The 16823-nt window shown below is 41.5% G+C and overlaps 2 protein-coding genes across 6 annotated transcripts in view; both read right to left on the bottom strand.

The window, feature by feature from the left end:
- Positions 1-16823, bottom strand: part of LOC103572911 (synaptotagmin-11) — an 87385-nt gene that overhangs the window by 68679 nt on the left and 1883 nt on the right. The gene's annotated exons all lie outside the window — the stretch shown is intronic.
- Positions 3167-3859, bottom strand: LOC128668175 (uncharacterized protein DDB_G0271670; the record flags this gene model as incomplete). Its single annotated transcript, XM_053740441.1, has 1 exon — positions 3167-3859. A coding segment is annotated over one exon (693 nt), but the record flags the coding sequence as incomplete, so codon positions are not given.

Genomic DNA, 16823 nt, shown 5'->3' with positions numbered 1-16823 from the left:
CAGGGATGGTATTGTATGGGTAGTTACGCCAGCGATTACCTTCGTGTCATGCTATTTCACACCCAATGAGCCTATTGCGGCCTTCCGAAGGAGAGTGAATGAACTCGAAAGAGTCATTCGCAATCTTGAGGGAGAAGTCGTAGTAGGTGGGGATTTCAATGCGAAATCCACCGATTGGGGGATGGAATGGACTGACACGCGTGGGTCTGAGCTCTTGGACATGATGGCAAGTTTTGATCTTGTTATTATGAACAAGGGAAACACGGCAACTTTCCGGAGAGTTGGTACACGTGGGTCTATTGTAGATCTTACGTTTGCTACTCAACGGATAGCTGCTGTGATCTCAGACTGGGCCGTTCTTGAGGAGTTTACGGCCAGTGATCACCAATACATCTCGTATACGGTGCACGATCTACGGGGAAACCCTGCGATAGTGTACCAGCGTTCAATGAAGCGGGTGGGTTGGAAAGTTTCGGGGCTGGATGAGGGTGCTTTACAAAAAGCGGTCTCTGACAGCATCGAGGCTTTTCATCCTCTGCCTGCTGAGACGCGCGAAGATGTGGAGATGATCGTTGACCGTACGATGAAGGCTCTCGTCTCAGGCTGCGACGCTGCTATGCCTCGACGTTCCGCAAGCTCACGCAGGAAGCCAGCTTACTGGTGGACTGATGAGATTGCGCTGCTCAGGGCTGAGTGCTTGCGTCTTCGGAGGCAAGCACTCAGGGCGCGAAAGCGCGATACTGGGCAGCAGAAGAACGAAGAGTATAAGGCGGCGAAGAAGCGACTGGTCACGGCGATCAAGGAGAGCAAGGGGAAATGCTGGAAGGCGGTCTGTGAAGAAGTAGATAATGATCTATGGGGCCATGGCTACCAGATTGTTACTCGAAAATTCATGGGTCGCAGTCCAGTAGCTCCTATGGAACCTGATGCGATGCAGGAGATAATCAATGTCCTGTTTCCGGAGCGCGAAGATCGGGACAGTCCTGTTTGGACTATACCCAATGACGAGTGCCCGCTTTTCTCGACAGCTGAACTACGCCGGGTTGTAAGAGGTCTCAAGGGAGGAAAGGCCCCGGGCCCCGACGGTATCCCCGTTGAGGTCTATAAGGCTCTTGTCCCCCAGCATGAAGAACTGCTACTGAGTACTTACAACTCGTGTATTTCGGTTGGAGTTTTTCCTGCGCGATGGAGGCTGCAAAGGTTAGTCCTGTTAGACAAAGGAAAGGGTCCGCCCTACACTCCTTCGTCCTACAGGCCACTTTGCATGCTGGACGTTGCAGGAAAAATTTTCGAGTCGTTAATTCAAAATCGATTGAGAATCGAAGTTGCGAATGCCGGTGGCTTAGCGGAAAACCAACATGGTTTTCGGCTTGGTCGCTGCACAATCAGTGCTATTTCTGAAGCGCTTTCATTTGCCAAAAGAGCTTGGACGGGAAACCATCGGTCCCGTCCAGTCTGCATTATGATGACTTTAGATGTCAAAAATGCTTTTAATTCGGCACGATGGCCAGATATAATGAAGGCGCTTCGGAAATTAGGTCTGTCCGAGTATCTCATTCGGATCATGGATGATTACTTACGTAATCGTTTCTTGATCTATGAGACTACTTTTGGCGAGATGATGAAGAAGCTGACTGGGGGAGTGGCTCAGGGTTCGGTCTTAGGACCAGAACTCTGGATCATCCTTTACGATGCTCTTCTACGTCTAGATCTACCGAGCGAGGTGATACTGGAGGGGTTTGCTGACGACGTGGCGGCGCTAATGCTTGCGCGCTCTTACGAGAGTGCACAAAGATTAGCAAGCCTGGTCGCGACCAAAGTGGACATCTGGCTAAGTGATCATGGTATGACATTAGCTAAGGCGAAAACGGAGGTTATAGTGCTCACAGCCCAGAGGTGGTTTCCGAGTCCTTTCCGGGCTCTCGTCGTGGATCAACACGTCGAGAGTGGGAGTTCTTTAAAATACCTTGGGGTGACGATCGATACGAAACTTACGTTTCGCGATCAGATTGTCGGTGCGGCTAAAAAAGCGACGACGTTGGTAGCAAGCCTTTCTCGGTTGATGCCTAACGTCGGAGGACCGAGAAGCAGCCGTAGACGAGTTCTCATGAGCGTCTCACACTCGATAATGCTCTACGGAGCAGAAATCTGGTGTGAGTCACTCAAAGTAGAAAGTTATCGTCGACGACTGGCATCCGTACAACGAAGAGGTGCGCTGAGGGTAGCTTGCGCTTACCGTACGGTTTCGGAAGCAGCCGTTATGGTCATCGCGGGTGTGATTCCGATCGACCTTTTGGGTTCCGAGAGGAAGCGCATCTGGGATGCTCGTAGGGCTGGGGAAGAACCGTTGGAGAGTGTAAAGGCTCGAGAACGCGAGGAGACCCTGAAACTCTGGCAAGAGCGATGGGAATCTGCGGAAACGGGACGTTGGACATTCAGGCTCATAAAACGAGTCCGTGATTGGATAACAAGAAAAGGGGGGAGGTGGATTACTACCTCACCCAGTTTCTGTCCGGTCATGGACAGTTTAATGAGTATTTGTATCGCATGGGGATCCGAACCGATCCTTATTGCCAATACTGTCCGAACGTTGTCGATTCTGCCGAGCACACTTTCTTTTTCTGTCAGCGTTGGTCTGAAATACGGCTGCGTTTTCAGAACGAGAAAGAAGTGCCAAATGTCGCTGACCTGGTGATACCTTGGATGTTGGCGACGGCAGACAACTACAGAACATTGACAGTGTTTGTAAAAGAGGTCCTAATGGAGAAAAAGAGGGAAGAAGAAACGGAGGGGTAGCTGCGAAAGCAGCGGGGGCGCCTAGTACTGTGAAGTAATGCTCACGCGGTTCCGCAGTACTAGGTATGGGAGAGAAAGAGAGTGAGGTTTTTAGCCGGTAGGGCCCCCAAAGATACAGTCATTACTTACTGTCATGGTAAGTAATACATCTTTGGGGGAAGAGACCGGCACACGGAGGACAGTACCCATACAGAGGGCAGTTTATGCTTTCTGTATGAGTAATGTCTTCTATGGTGTTTAATAGCATTTTTCCCTCACTGTTCTTTCTAGAAAAAAAAAAAAAAAAAAAAAAAAAAAAAAAACTACTACTACTACTACTACTACTACTACTACTACTACTACTACTACTACTACTACTACTACTACTACTACTACTACTACTACTACTACTACTACTACTACTACTACTACTACTACTACTACTACTACTACTACTACTACTACTACTACTACTACTACTACTACTACTACTACTACTACTACTACTACTACTACTACTACTACTACTACTACTACTACTACTACTACTACTACTACTACTACTACTACTACTACTACTACTACTACTACTACTACTACTACTACTACTACTACTACTACTACTACTACTACTACTACTACTACTACTACTACTACTACTACTACTACTACTACTACTACTACTACTACTACTACTACTACTACTACTACTACTACTACTACTACTACTACTACTACTACTACTACTACTACTACTACTACTACTACTACTACTACTACTACTACTACTACTACTACTACTACTACTACTACTACTACTACTACTACTACTACTACTACTACTACTACTACTACTACTACTACTACTACTACTACTACTACTACTACTACTACTACTACTACTACTACTACTACTACTACTACTACTACTACTACTACTACTACTACTACTACTACTACTACTACTACTACTACTACTACTACTACTACTACTACTACTACTACTACTACTACTACTACTACTACTACTACTACTACTACTACTACTACTACTACTACTACTACTACTACTACTACTACTACTACTACTACTACTACTACTACTACTACTACTACTACTACTACTACTACTACTACTACTACTACTACTACTACTACTACTACTACTACTACTACTACTACTACTACTACTACTACTACTACTACTACTACTACTACTACTACTACTACTACTACTACTACTACTACTACTACTACTACTACTACTACTACTACTACTACTACTACTACTACTACTACTACTACTACTACTACTACTACTACTACTACTACTACTACTACTACTACTACTACTACTACTACTACTACTACTACTACTACTACTACTACTACTACTACTACTACTACTACTACTACTCTCGGAAGTTGTCGGTGATGATGAGGGTGACTCTCTTCAGTCTTTCAGGAATAATGATGGCAACATCATTACCCGGGAAGATGAAGAAGTCTACCATCTCATGTCATCGTTAGGGCTTGAGACCAACCGAGCGCGTCCCCGGGTGGCGGATAGGGGAATAGCCCTTATGAGTAGTCCTAGACGATATCATCTTTGATGATTTTTCGCGTGGAGGAAAGTTTGGGTTAGTGAGCTCTATAGAGGGTTGCTACCGGTGTAACAACTGGGACGTGACCTGAAAAGACTCACCGCGGACCACTCAGGAGAAGCTACACTCCTTAAAATGAATGACGAGCGTGATGATTCAGGTGTTACGGTTTTTTTCAATTATGGATAACGTACATAAGAAAATCTCGTTTACGGAGCAGGGGAGGGATACCCCAGCCACGGCAGCGTCAGGTGGCATAGCAGCGCCTGCGCGGTCGTCATCAAGCGACTGCTCGACACCCTTGGTGGACCACTTGGCCAAGGGAAAGAACGTCGACACGCCAAGTGAAGGCAAGACCAATGATCCTGGCTTGCTATTGTCAGAAAGTCTCGCGACGAGGGATGCGGCGATCTCCAGGGAGGACTCTGGTCTCCAAGACCTGCAGGAGATCCTAAAGGAGACTATCCGGACCATTGCCAAGAAGAGGACAGTGGCGTCCGAAGTAACTGCGGGAGTAAAAGAGGCAGCGTTGATCTTAACGCAGCTCTTGACACACCGTAAAACATGGAAGGATGCGCAGAGGAAACTCGCGATTGTGGAGGCAGAGGAGCGTGGGCGCCTGACTATGGAGCTGCAGAGACAACAGCAACTCCAAAAGGAGACAGCCCAGAAGAAGACGCCAAAAAAGAAGAAGAGGGTAGCCCCGAGGAAAGACGAAAAGCCGTCCAGCCCGCCCAAAGGACCTGAAGAGCTGGTCGGTCGGTCTTACTCAGAAGTAACGGCCCTCGGAAGTGAGTTCTCGACTGGAAAGCGCCCGTTATCGTCTCCTGAGGAGGCAGGACGGGAGAAAAAGAAGAGAACGGAGACGGACGGAGATAGGAAGACTATCAGTGCTCCTTTCACTATCGTAGAGGGGAGGAAAAAGAAGAGGAAGAAACAAAAGAAGGAAAAGGCAGCCAAGGACAGTGGACCGGCGGGACCAGGACCTACAGGACCAGCGACTCAACGGACCACAGCATCCAAGGAGGCCAAGCGGCGGAGGACACGACAACGGGCGGAGGCCGTTTTGATCACACCAGGTGAGTCAAGATCGTCTGGGGAGGTTTTGAGAGCACTGCGATCAAAGCTTTCCCCGGAGGATCTTGCTACTAGTGTAAGATCGATAAGGACAGCCAGGCAAGGCGGTCTTCTTATCGAGTTCGAGGGATCTGTTAAAGATCGCTCTGCTCTCGATAAGAAGATTACCGAGGCGGCTGGTGGAGTCGTTGCTGTGCGCCATCTTGTTCCGACCACTACGTTGGTTATTGGCGGGCTGGACGCAGCGACGACGGTTGACGAGGTGGTGGAGGTTTTGCGTCGGAGCACCAATGTGGGTGCGGACGAGCTCAAAGTTAATTTAACTAAACCCAGTAAATGGGGAGCTGTCCGTGCCTTCATTGAGGCAAGATGCGAGGTCGCCACTGCTTTGGAGACCTTGGGAAAGGTCTAAGTGGGCTGGTTGGTCTGCCGTATCCGCCGCTGGGAACGGCTTGATCGATGCTTCCGCTGTCACGATCTTGGTCATTCGACCAGATCGTGTAAGGCGAAAGAGGATCGGTCGAGTCTTTGCTGGCGTTGTGGCCAGGCGGACCATCAGGCCAAGACGTGTACCAACCCACCTAGCTGCCACCTCTGTGTTGCGGTAGGGGACCTGTGGATCACGTGATCGGTTCAAGGCGGTGCACTTCCCACAAAAATGGCTAAGGTACTGCAGGCGAATCTACAACGATGCAGAACATCGCTCGATCTACTTCTGGCACGGCGAACAGACTGCAAAATGGATATTGTTCTGGTTTCAGAACAATACCATTCAGCGTCCGGGCCAAATTGGTTCTGTGACCCATCGGGCACAGCGGCAGTTTGGATACCGGACCTGGGGTCTGTATCCGTAAAAGATAGTGGATCCAGGGATGGTATTGTATGGGTAGTTACGCCAGCGATTACCTTCGTGTCATGCTATTTCACACCCAGTGAACCTATTGCGGCCTTTCGAAGGAGAGTGAATGAACTCGAAAGAGTCATTCGCAATCTTGAGGGAGAAGTCGTAGTAGGTGGGGATTTCAATGCGAAATCCACCGATTGGGGGATGGAATGGACTGACACGCGTGGGTCTGAGCTCTTGGACATGATGGCAAGTTTTGATCTTGTTATTATGAACAAGGGAAACACGGCAACTTTCCGGAGAGTTGGTACACGTGGGTCTATTGTAGATCTTACGTTTGCTGCTCAACGGATAGCTGCTGTGATCTCGGACTGGGCCGTTCTTGAGGAGTTTACGGCCAGTGATTACCAATACATCTCGTATACGGTGCACGATCTACGGGGAAACCCTGCGACAGTGTACCAGCGTTCAATGAAGCGGGTGGGTTGGAAGGTTTCGGGGCTGGATGAGGGTGCTTTACAAAAAGCGGTCTCTGACAGCGTCGAGGCTTTTCATCCTCTGCCTGCTGAGACGCGCGAAGATGTGGAGATGATTGTTGACCGTACGATGAAGGCTCTCGTCTCAGGCTGCGACGCTGCTATGCCTCGACGTTCCGCAAGCTCACGCAGGAAGCCAGCTTACTGGTGGAATGATGAGATTGCGCTGCTCAGGGCTGAGTGTTTGCGTCTTCGGAGGCAAGCACTCAGGGCGCGAAAGCGCGATACTGGGCAGCAGAAGAACGAAGAGTATAAGGCGGCGAAGAAGCGACTGGTCACGGCGATCAAGGAGAGCAAGGGGAGATGCTGGAGGGCGGTCTGTGAAGAAGTAGATAATGATCTATGGGGCCTTGGCTACCAGATTGTTACTCGAAAATTCATGGGTCGCAGTCCAGTATCTCCTATGGAACCTGATGCGATGCAGGAGATAATCAATGTCCTGTTTCCGGAGCGTGAAGATCGGGACAGTCCTGTTTGGACTATACCCGATGACGAGTGCCCGCTTTTCTCGGCAGCTGAACTACGCCGGGTTGTAAAAGGTCTCAAGGGAGGCAAGGCCCCGGGCCCCGACGGTATCCCCGTTGAGGTCTATAAGGCTCTTGTCCCCCAGCATGAAGAACTGCTACTGAGCACTTACAACTCGTGTATTTCGGTTGGAGTTTTTCCTGCGCGATGGAGGCTGCAAAGGTTAGTCCTGTTAGACAAAGGAAAGGGTCCGCCCTACATTCCTTCGTCCTACAGGCCACTTTGCATGCTGGACGTTGCAGGAAAAATTTTCGAGTCGTTAATTCGAAATCGATTGAGAATCGAAGTTGCGAATGCCGGTGGCTTAGCGGAAAACCAACATGGTTTTCGGCTTGGTCGCTGCACAATCAGTGCTATTTCTGAAGCGCTTTCATTTGCCAAAAGAGCTTGGACGGGAAACCATCGGTCCCGTCCAGTCTGCATTATGATGACTTTTGATGTCAAAAATGCTTTTAATTCGGCACGATGGCCAGATATAATGAAGGCGCTTCGGAAATTAGGTCTGTCCGAGTATCTCATTCGGATCATAGATGATTACTTACGTAATCGTTTCTTGATCTATGAGACTACTTTTGGCGAGATGATGAAGAAGCTGACTGGGGGAGTGGCTCAGGGATCGGTTTTAGGACCAGAACTCTGGATCATCCTTTACGACGCTCTTCTACGTCTAGATCTACCGAGCGAGGTGATACTGGAGGGGTTTGCTGACGATGTGGCGGCGCTAATGCTTGCGCGCTCTTACGAGAGTGCACAAAGATTAGCAAGCCTGGTCGCGACCAAAGTGGACACCTGGCTAAGTGACCATGGTATGTCACTAGCTAAGGCGAAAACGGAGGTTATAGTGCTCACAGCCCAGAGGTGGTTTCCGAGTCCTTTCCGGGCTCTCGTCGTGGATCAACACGTCGAGAGTGGGAGTTCTTTGAAATACCTTGGAGTGACGATCGATACGAAACTTACGTTTCGCGATCAGATTGTCGGTGCAGCTAAAAAAGCGACGACGTTGGTAGCAAGCCTTTCTCGGCTGATGCCTAACGTCGGAGGACCGAGAAGCAGCCGAAGACGAGTTCTCATGAGCGTCTCACACTCGGTAATGCTTTACGGAGCAGAAATCTGGTGTGAGTCACTCAAAGCAGAAAGCTATCGTCGACGACTGGCATCCGTGCAACGAAGAGGCGCGCTGAGGGTAGCTTGCGCTTACCGTACGGTTTCGGAAGCAGCCGTTATGGTCATCGCGGGTGTGATTCCAATCGACCTTTTGAGTTTCGAGAGGAAACGCATCTGGGATGCCCGCAGGGCTGGGGAAGAACCGTTGGAGAGTGTAAAGGCTCGAGAACGCGAAGAGACCCTGAAACTCTGGCAAGAGCGATGGGAATCTGCGGAAACGGGACGTTGGACATTTAGGCTCATAAAACGAGTCCGTGATTGGATAACAAGAAAAGGGGGGAGGTGGATTACTACCTCACCCAGTTTCTGTCCGGTCATGGACAGTTTAATGAGTATTTGTATCGCATGGGGATCCGAACCGATCCTTATTGCCAATACTGTCCGAACGTTGTCGATTCTGCCGAGCACACTTTCTTTTTCTGTCAGCGTTGGTCTGAAATACGGCTGCGTTTTCAGAACGAGAAAGAAGTGCCAAATGTCGCTGACCTGGTGATACCTTGGATGTTGGCGACGGCAGACAACTACAAAACATTGACAGTGTTTGTAAAAGAGGTCCTAATGGAGAAAAAGAGGGAAGAAAAAACGAAGGGGTAGCTGCGAAAGCAGCGGGGGCGCCTAGTACTGTGAAGTAATGCTCACGCGGTTCCGCAGTACTAGGTATGGGAGAGAAAGAGAGTGATGTTTTTAGCCGGTAGGGCCCCCAAAGATACAGTCATTACTTACTGTCATGGTAAGTAATACATCCTTGGGGAAGGAGAACGGCACACGGAGGACAGTACCCATACGGAGGGCAGTTTATGCTTTCTGTATGAGTAATGTCTTCTATGGTGTTTAATAGCATTTTTCCCTCACTGTTCTTTCTAGGAAAAAAAAAAAAAAAAAAAAAAAAAAAAAAAAAAACTACTACTACTACTACTACTACTACTACTACTACTACTACTACTACTCTCGGAAATTGATGATGATAATGAGGGTGACTCTCTTTATTCTTTAAAGGAGAATGATGATGCCAGTGATGGCGATATCATTTTCCTGGAAGATGAAGAAGTCTATCATCTCATGTCTTCATCAGGGTTTGAGTCCAACCGAGCGCGTCCCCGGGTGGCGGATAGAGGAATGGCCCTTACGACTGCTCCTGTCAGTATCATCTTTGATGATTTTTCGCGTGGAGGAAAGTTTGGGTTAGTGAGTTACATAGAGGGTTACCACTGATCTAAAGACTGGTGCACGACCTGAAAAAGACTCACCGTGGACCACTCAGGAGAAGCCCCACTCCTTAAAAGGTTATGGATACAACGTCGTCTTCTGCAGCAGTACACTGGGAATGCCTAAGGCAAATTCCGTTTGTTTCCATCGGGCTTGTCAAGGGCTGAAGTGAGCTTGCTGTGCCGAGGTGGCTACTGTTGCAGAAGTCAGGAGCCAGTCCCTTCTGGAGTTGACGAGGTAGTGACAGGTGGATGTGCCTCGGAAACACATTTTCTCTACCTGCGGGAGAGGTTGAGGCCCCATATCCCTAAGTGACTAAGTGACTGGCGTGGTACAAGGTAGCACGATGTGTCCTCACTTGGGGATGGTCTCCTGGAAAAGCTCCATGAACTTTTTAACGAGACCCTAAGGTTTCTGTTAAAAACCTTGGTGAACCGTAAGTCCTGGAAGACAACACAGAGGTTACTGAGGGAATGAGAAGCAGAGGAGAGGCTGAAGCTACTCGAAGCTCTGCAGAGTCAAACTTCTAAGGTAGAAGAATTGCGGACGCCGGTTCTTCAAAAGAAAAAGAGACCGGCAATCAGTCCACCAGATGGACTGGATAAAAATGTGCTGCGGCAGCCGGATGGCACTTTTACAGTCGTCACTGCAAAGGTGAAAAGGCTACACACTGGAAAGGGCGAGAGGAGCTGCAGAACAGCTAACGCAGCGGGAGCAAGAGTTAAATCATCAGGTGAATCCGGAGTAGGAGCAGTTCCAACAGGTGGAGAGAAAGAAGAAGAAAAATAAGAAGGAAGATGCAGCCGTAGACCAGGAAGTGGAAGCTGATCTAACAAGACCAGGACCAGTAACGGGGCAGACTACAGCAGCCGAGAACGACCAGAGGCCGAGGAGGAAGCAACGACCGGAGGCGGTGCTAATTAACCCCGGTAAGTCTCGATCTTCTGGTGAAATCCTGAGGGCTTTGCGCTCGGGACTTTACCCAGAGGAATTGGGATAGGAGTTAAGGCCGTAAGGACTGCCCGAAAAGGTGGTCTTTTTATCGAGTTTGAGGGATCTGTAAAAGATCGCGTTACACTCGATAGGAGGATTACTGAGGTAGCCGGAGGAAGCGTGGACGTGCACCATCTCGTCCCTACCGCTATAGTGGTAGTAGGCAAGCTGGACGCGGCTACGACGGTCGAAGAGGTCAAGGAAGCCCTGGAAAAAGCTACCGATGGGACTGTGGATGAGCTGAATGTGTCTATTACAAAACCCAATAGATGGGGAGCTGTCCACGCTTTCATCGAGGCCGGACTTGGAGCTGCTGTGACCTTGGAGACTCTAGGAAAGGTCAAGGTCGGCTGATTGAGTTGCCGAACCCGCCGCTGGGAGTGACTTGATCGGTGCTACCAATGCCAAAGACTGAGCCAGTGGCGGTGTGGTGAAGCGGGCCACCAGTCAAGGACCTGTACCAAGCCTCCACGCTGCCATCTTTGTGCAGCAGTAGAAAGAGGGCGAGTCTTTTATCATATAACGGGTTCTAGACGGTGTGCGTCCTATCGGGAGTTACTCCAAAAGAAAAATGGCTGAGGTGCTGCAGGTGAACCTATAATGATGCAAACTTGCCCTTGATCTGCCTTACGCAAGGAATCGTGACCATGCGGTTGATATTGTTCTTATTTTGGAGCAGTATCATTCTGCACTGTACAAAATTTATGCACTCGGTGTAATATAAAATGCCTCGGTGTAAAAATTTTGGTGTGAAAATTACACCGAATTCCGTGTAAAATTTAGGCGGTGTGAATTTTTATTTTTTACACCGCCAAACGTGTAAATGTATAAATGTATAATAAAGAAACGTATAAATCTATAATTCACGATAATTTTGCGTTAAGAAATTATGATTAATCATTTAAATATGGCGCCATGACGTCATAATAATAACTTAAACATCAGTGCTGCCACCTATGAAGTACTGAAATTGAAATAGTTTAAATAGTTCCACGATCGTCAATTACGTGACGATATATCATCTAAATGATGATGAAAATTGAATCAGAAAACTTATTATCGAGTTTGAGCGAATTATTCTCACATCAACCTTTACAGGAAGTTTTAATTCGTACGGTTTACAAAGATAAAAAAAAATACATAAAAATTTTGTATTTAGTCAACCAACTCCCTCTATTTGAGTCTTATATAAAAGAGCTTAAGTTTTGCGTTAATATAAAAATTATACTATAGTTAATAATTAATTATCCTTATAATTTAGAATATAAAAATTGTTCGATGCTTTTCTAGTAAGTAAAATAATTTATTTTTATAATTTTCTGTTGCTTACTTCGTTTTTCTCAGCAAGCGTAAAATGGCGCTAATATACTCTTCATTCAAAAATTAAAAAAAAAAAAGAATATAAGCTGGGCGACAATCGTAACCTAAAATAATACTGAGTAAATGTGAATAGTGCTTTTATATTTATAGTGAGAAAAAAATTTAATATTTCTAAAAATAACATGATTTTAATAAAGGACTATACATTATCTCTTACACTGGATAGAGAAATTAAAATTACACATATTTCCATAAAGAAAATAAGTATAAAAAATTTTAATAAATATTAAATACTATTGTTTCAGAATAGAATAAGGTTAACCAATCGAATCAAAACAAATAATACATGACAGCTATTCCGTGTAAAAAAAATTGTTCAAAGAAGAATAAAAAAGTGTTGACTATTCTAACCATAAAAACGTGACACAACGATGAACTTTTTTTAAACGATTTTCGAACCTCTGACAATACACAGAAAATAACAATTGACTTAATACTACAAATTAACATTTTTCAGTGCAAAATACGTTCAAAAAAAATTAATTTTGAACTATTTCAAAACGTTTTTCGTTTTAGCATATTTTAATAATACAAGTATATTTATTGATTTTTCTCTTGAATTTTCGAAAGTTTAAAAAACGTTCAAAAATAGTTCGTCGTTGTGTCACGTTTTGAAGTTTACAATAGTCAACACTTTTTTAACCTTTTTTTAACGATTTTTTTTTTACACGGAATAATAATTAACATTAAAAAAATTGTAGAATATTAATTTGAGTATTTAATAAAATTGAAATGAATAATTTTATTTTTATTCATGATAATTTTTGGTGAATCGTAACTGAGACAGTACTAACTTGTGTTGTTTTTTTTTTTTAATAATTTTTAGGCAATGATGAACATTATCCAAACCGGATTCGACTCAATAAATTATGACATATTGTTTTTTCCGCAATGTCAGTAATTTACAACACAACTATTATGATTCATTTTTATTTTTAACTTTCACGTGTTTGTGTTCAACAAGAGCATGATTCTACGAAATAGTGTCCACAGCGAGCGTTGCAATCAATTCAGTTGTCCCCACCATATACTAGACTCCCTGCTAACAGCCAGATATGAACTTTTTTTTCTCGGGACAAGTCATTCAATTTACATTTTTAGTATCGAAAACTGGGTTGCAATTGAGCAAAACGGTATTTTCACCCCATTTACCCTATATGAGGTTATTTATTTCTAATCCTTAATTTTATTATAAAAACTAGAAATATATTTTTGTTAATATTTTTTTTTTATAATAAATTATAAATTAATGTAAAATATAAATATTATTGCATGCCTTAAGCGCGAAGGCTATGCTCTTCACTCGCCTGAAAGTGAAAATTCGATTTCGTCATATTAATATTAATTTAATAGTTAAATAAATGAATCTTTAGAGTTGATGGATCATTTTATAAAATTATAGTAGTATACATACGTGTGCAGAGTGCCATGCTGTAGCCCTAAAACATCTTTTAATAACAATAGGAAAATAACTAGAATTGGAACTAACACCTGTACTAATACAATGATATTGTGATTTTTACATTAGACAATCTTTATAAACATAAAATGTACAACAATGTCGTTGATCTATATTGAGAGCATTTAACTATTCGTAAAAGTTAAAGCAAAATAATTTTAATACGCTACTGAAATGTTGCCAACTTAACTTAATTAATATTTATTTGAATTGAAGTCTGATTTGAGTATAAGTAAAAATTGAAAATAGTTCAAATAAAGAAAAAGAATATAATTAAAAATGTCGAACAAAGAATGTTTATTTATTTACAAAAAGTTGGAAATTAAAATAAAAATTAATATACAAGAGTCAAGTATAACGAAAAGATAGGTTTCAACAAAAAATAAAATAGTAATGTGTTTACGTTTACCGTAGGTATGCAATATCTTTCGGTGTATTTTAAAAAAAGTGAATATTTAAATCTGTTCTAAAATTAGCAGGGATGATGTTGTAAACATGTATGAATTTAGTTGTAGTCGATTTTGTTATTTTGCTCGGAAGATAATACTGACTGTCGATATACTGTATTACCGTTGGTAATGTAGAATTTTCATAAAAATGTTTTTGAAATGTATAGTAGATGAATTAATTTGAATACTGTGAAATGAGAAATCACGTATAAATAATTTAATTAATTATAAATAATTAAAAACTGAATTGTTATTTATGAATATTATTATCAATTAAAAATGATTATTATTATTATTATTATCATTATACTCCTATCACACCTAAATAATAATAAAACAAACGAAATATCGGAATTTATTCATCAAGCTGCAATAAATAATTAAATATAAATAATATTTTATAAATTTAATAACGGTACTCGGACAGTCACGTAGTGACTGTTTGCTATTATTAACGATATTGTTATTATTATTTTTATTATTATTATTATTGTCAGTAATTTTTTTTAAAATTCTATATCTTGGTGACAATTGAAACTCGGTCATTTTGTCAATTAATGCTTTAACTCTTTTAAATTAATTAATAAAATTTAATTACGCTTATATCAATCGAGTCATTGAATATTTAAAAAAATGGGGACACTGTGTGAAAATGACCTCAAATAATTAAATGATGTATTTAAAATACCAATTGCTATTCTATAATAAACAATTCGTTTTTTATTGTTATTGCAGACACATGAAACAGTTTGGATTGATGCAAGGAGTCTCAGTAGTTTGGTGGATATGAAAGAATTTACACATTATTTTTTAATTATTTGTAAATTTTTAGTAATATTATTCTTTTATTGTTATCAGTGTATTGTACGAGTTGTTTATTTCATAATTTTCATAAAAATAATATTATAATATTGTAATGAATATTTTAGTGAAACCAATAACATTACTGAATCAGGTAAAAGTAAGATGAAAATTGCACTAGAAAACCGGGATATATCATGTAATTTTAAAATCATCCCTTTGTGGTGGGCTTCTTGTAAAGGCATGGCATCCAAATATTATTTACTCTCTCATAAAGTAAATCTCATATAATGTATTCACAACTTTTCCAGAGGCGCTAGTATCTCTTCAAGCACTCACAGAAATTGAATACATGACTGTTGTAAACGGTGCATCGATTGGGCGTAATCCTCGTTTACAAATAATTGAGCGTGATCGGAACATTAAAAGAGCTTGGATGCTCTACTCCCACAATGTACTCGACATACCAAATTTCCTGGCATACGCCAGTCATATTTTAAATGCCTTTCAAAAAGAAATTATTATTGTAGTAGAACAAGATAAAGAAGGTGTTGAAGGTGCTATTATCCCAGGTATAAAATAATATATTTATTTTGAGAAGAGAAATATATACCACACTTCTCTGTTTAAAAAAAATGATTGACAACAATTAAAAATGATATAAAACAATTCAATTTTAATATTATGTTGATAAACATTCATCATAGAGTAAATCATTTTCTTTAATCAGGGCTTTTAATGAAACAGCCCTATAATTTAAAACGTTTCCATTACAGATAATGCCTTTGCCCAATTTGATGTAAATTACTTACATTTACCATTGTTTCTGGAGATCAACATTGTATAGAGGATATAATCAACATTTTGGAGGCACGCTTAAAGGCTTATCAGCCAGTACATATCGAAGAATGATTTCGATTCATATAATATAAAAGAATATATATTATATCACGTAACTAGTTTTAAAAAGGCTTCTATTTTTATGTGCCCTTTTGGCTTCAGTCACTAAGTTAAAAGCCAAAAGGGCGTATAATGTTTTTTTTGTAATCATTAGATTGTAGGATTATTCTAAAGCTGAAAATAGGAAAACAATTTTTAAGAATACATGAGTGATCGGGTAATAATTCTCTGATAAAGTACTGGATCCTTGATCGTGTACTAATTTTTATACGCTGTTTTGGCTATAAACTAAATCAATAAAGCTGAAAGGACGTATAAAACTCTTTTTTAAATTAGTGACGTGATATTTCATAATAATATATTTATAAAATATATAATATACATTACATATTTATTTTATATTATAGATTTATTGATAACAACCCTTCATTACAATATTATAATATTATTTTTATGAAAATTATGAAATAAACAACTCGTACAATACACTGATAACAATAAAAGAATAATATTACTAAAAATTTACAAATAATTAAAAAATAATGTGTAAATTCTTTCATATCCACCAAACTACTGAGACTCCTTGCATCAATCCAAACTGTTTCATGTGTCTGCAATAACAATAAAAAACGAATTGTTTATTATAGAATAGCAATTGGTATTTTAAATACATCATTTAATTATTTGAGGTCATTTTCACACAGTGTCCCCATTTTTTTAAATATTCAATGACTCGATTGATATAAGCGTAATTAAATTTTATTAATTAATTTAAAAGAGTTAAAGCATTAATTGACAAAATGACCGAGTTTCAATTGTCACCAAGATATAGAATTTTAAAAAAAATTACTGACAATAATAATAATAATAAAAATAATAATAACAATATCGTTAATAATAGCAAACAGTCACTACGTGACTGTCCGAGTACCGTTATTAAATTTATAAAATATTATTTATATTTAATTATTTATTGCAGCTTGATGAATAAATTCCGATATTTCGTTTGTTTTATTATTATTTAGGTGTGATAGGAGTATAATGATAATAATAATAATAATAATCATTTTTAATTGATAATAATATTCATAAATAACAATTCAGTTTTTA

Source organism: Microplitis demolitor, chromosome 1, assembly GCF_026212275.2.
Source record: "Microplitis demolitor isolate Queensland-Clemson2020A chromosome 1, iyMicDemo2.1a, whole genome shotgun sequence".
Classification (NCBI taxonomy): domain Eukaryota; kingdom Metazoa; phylum Arthropoda; class Insecta; order Hymenoptera; family Braconidae; genus Microplitis; species Microplitis demolitor.
This window is presented reverse-complemented; position numbering and strand designations above follow the sequence as displayed.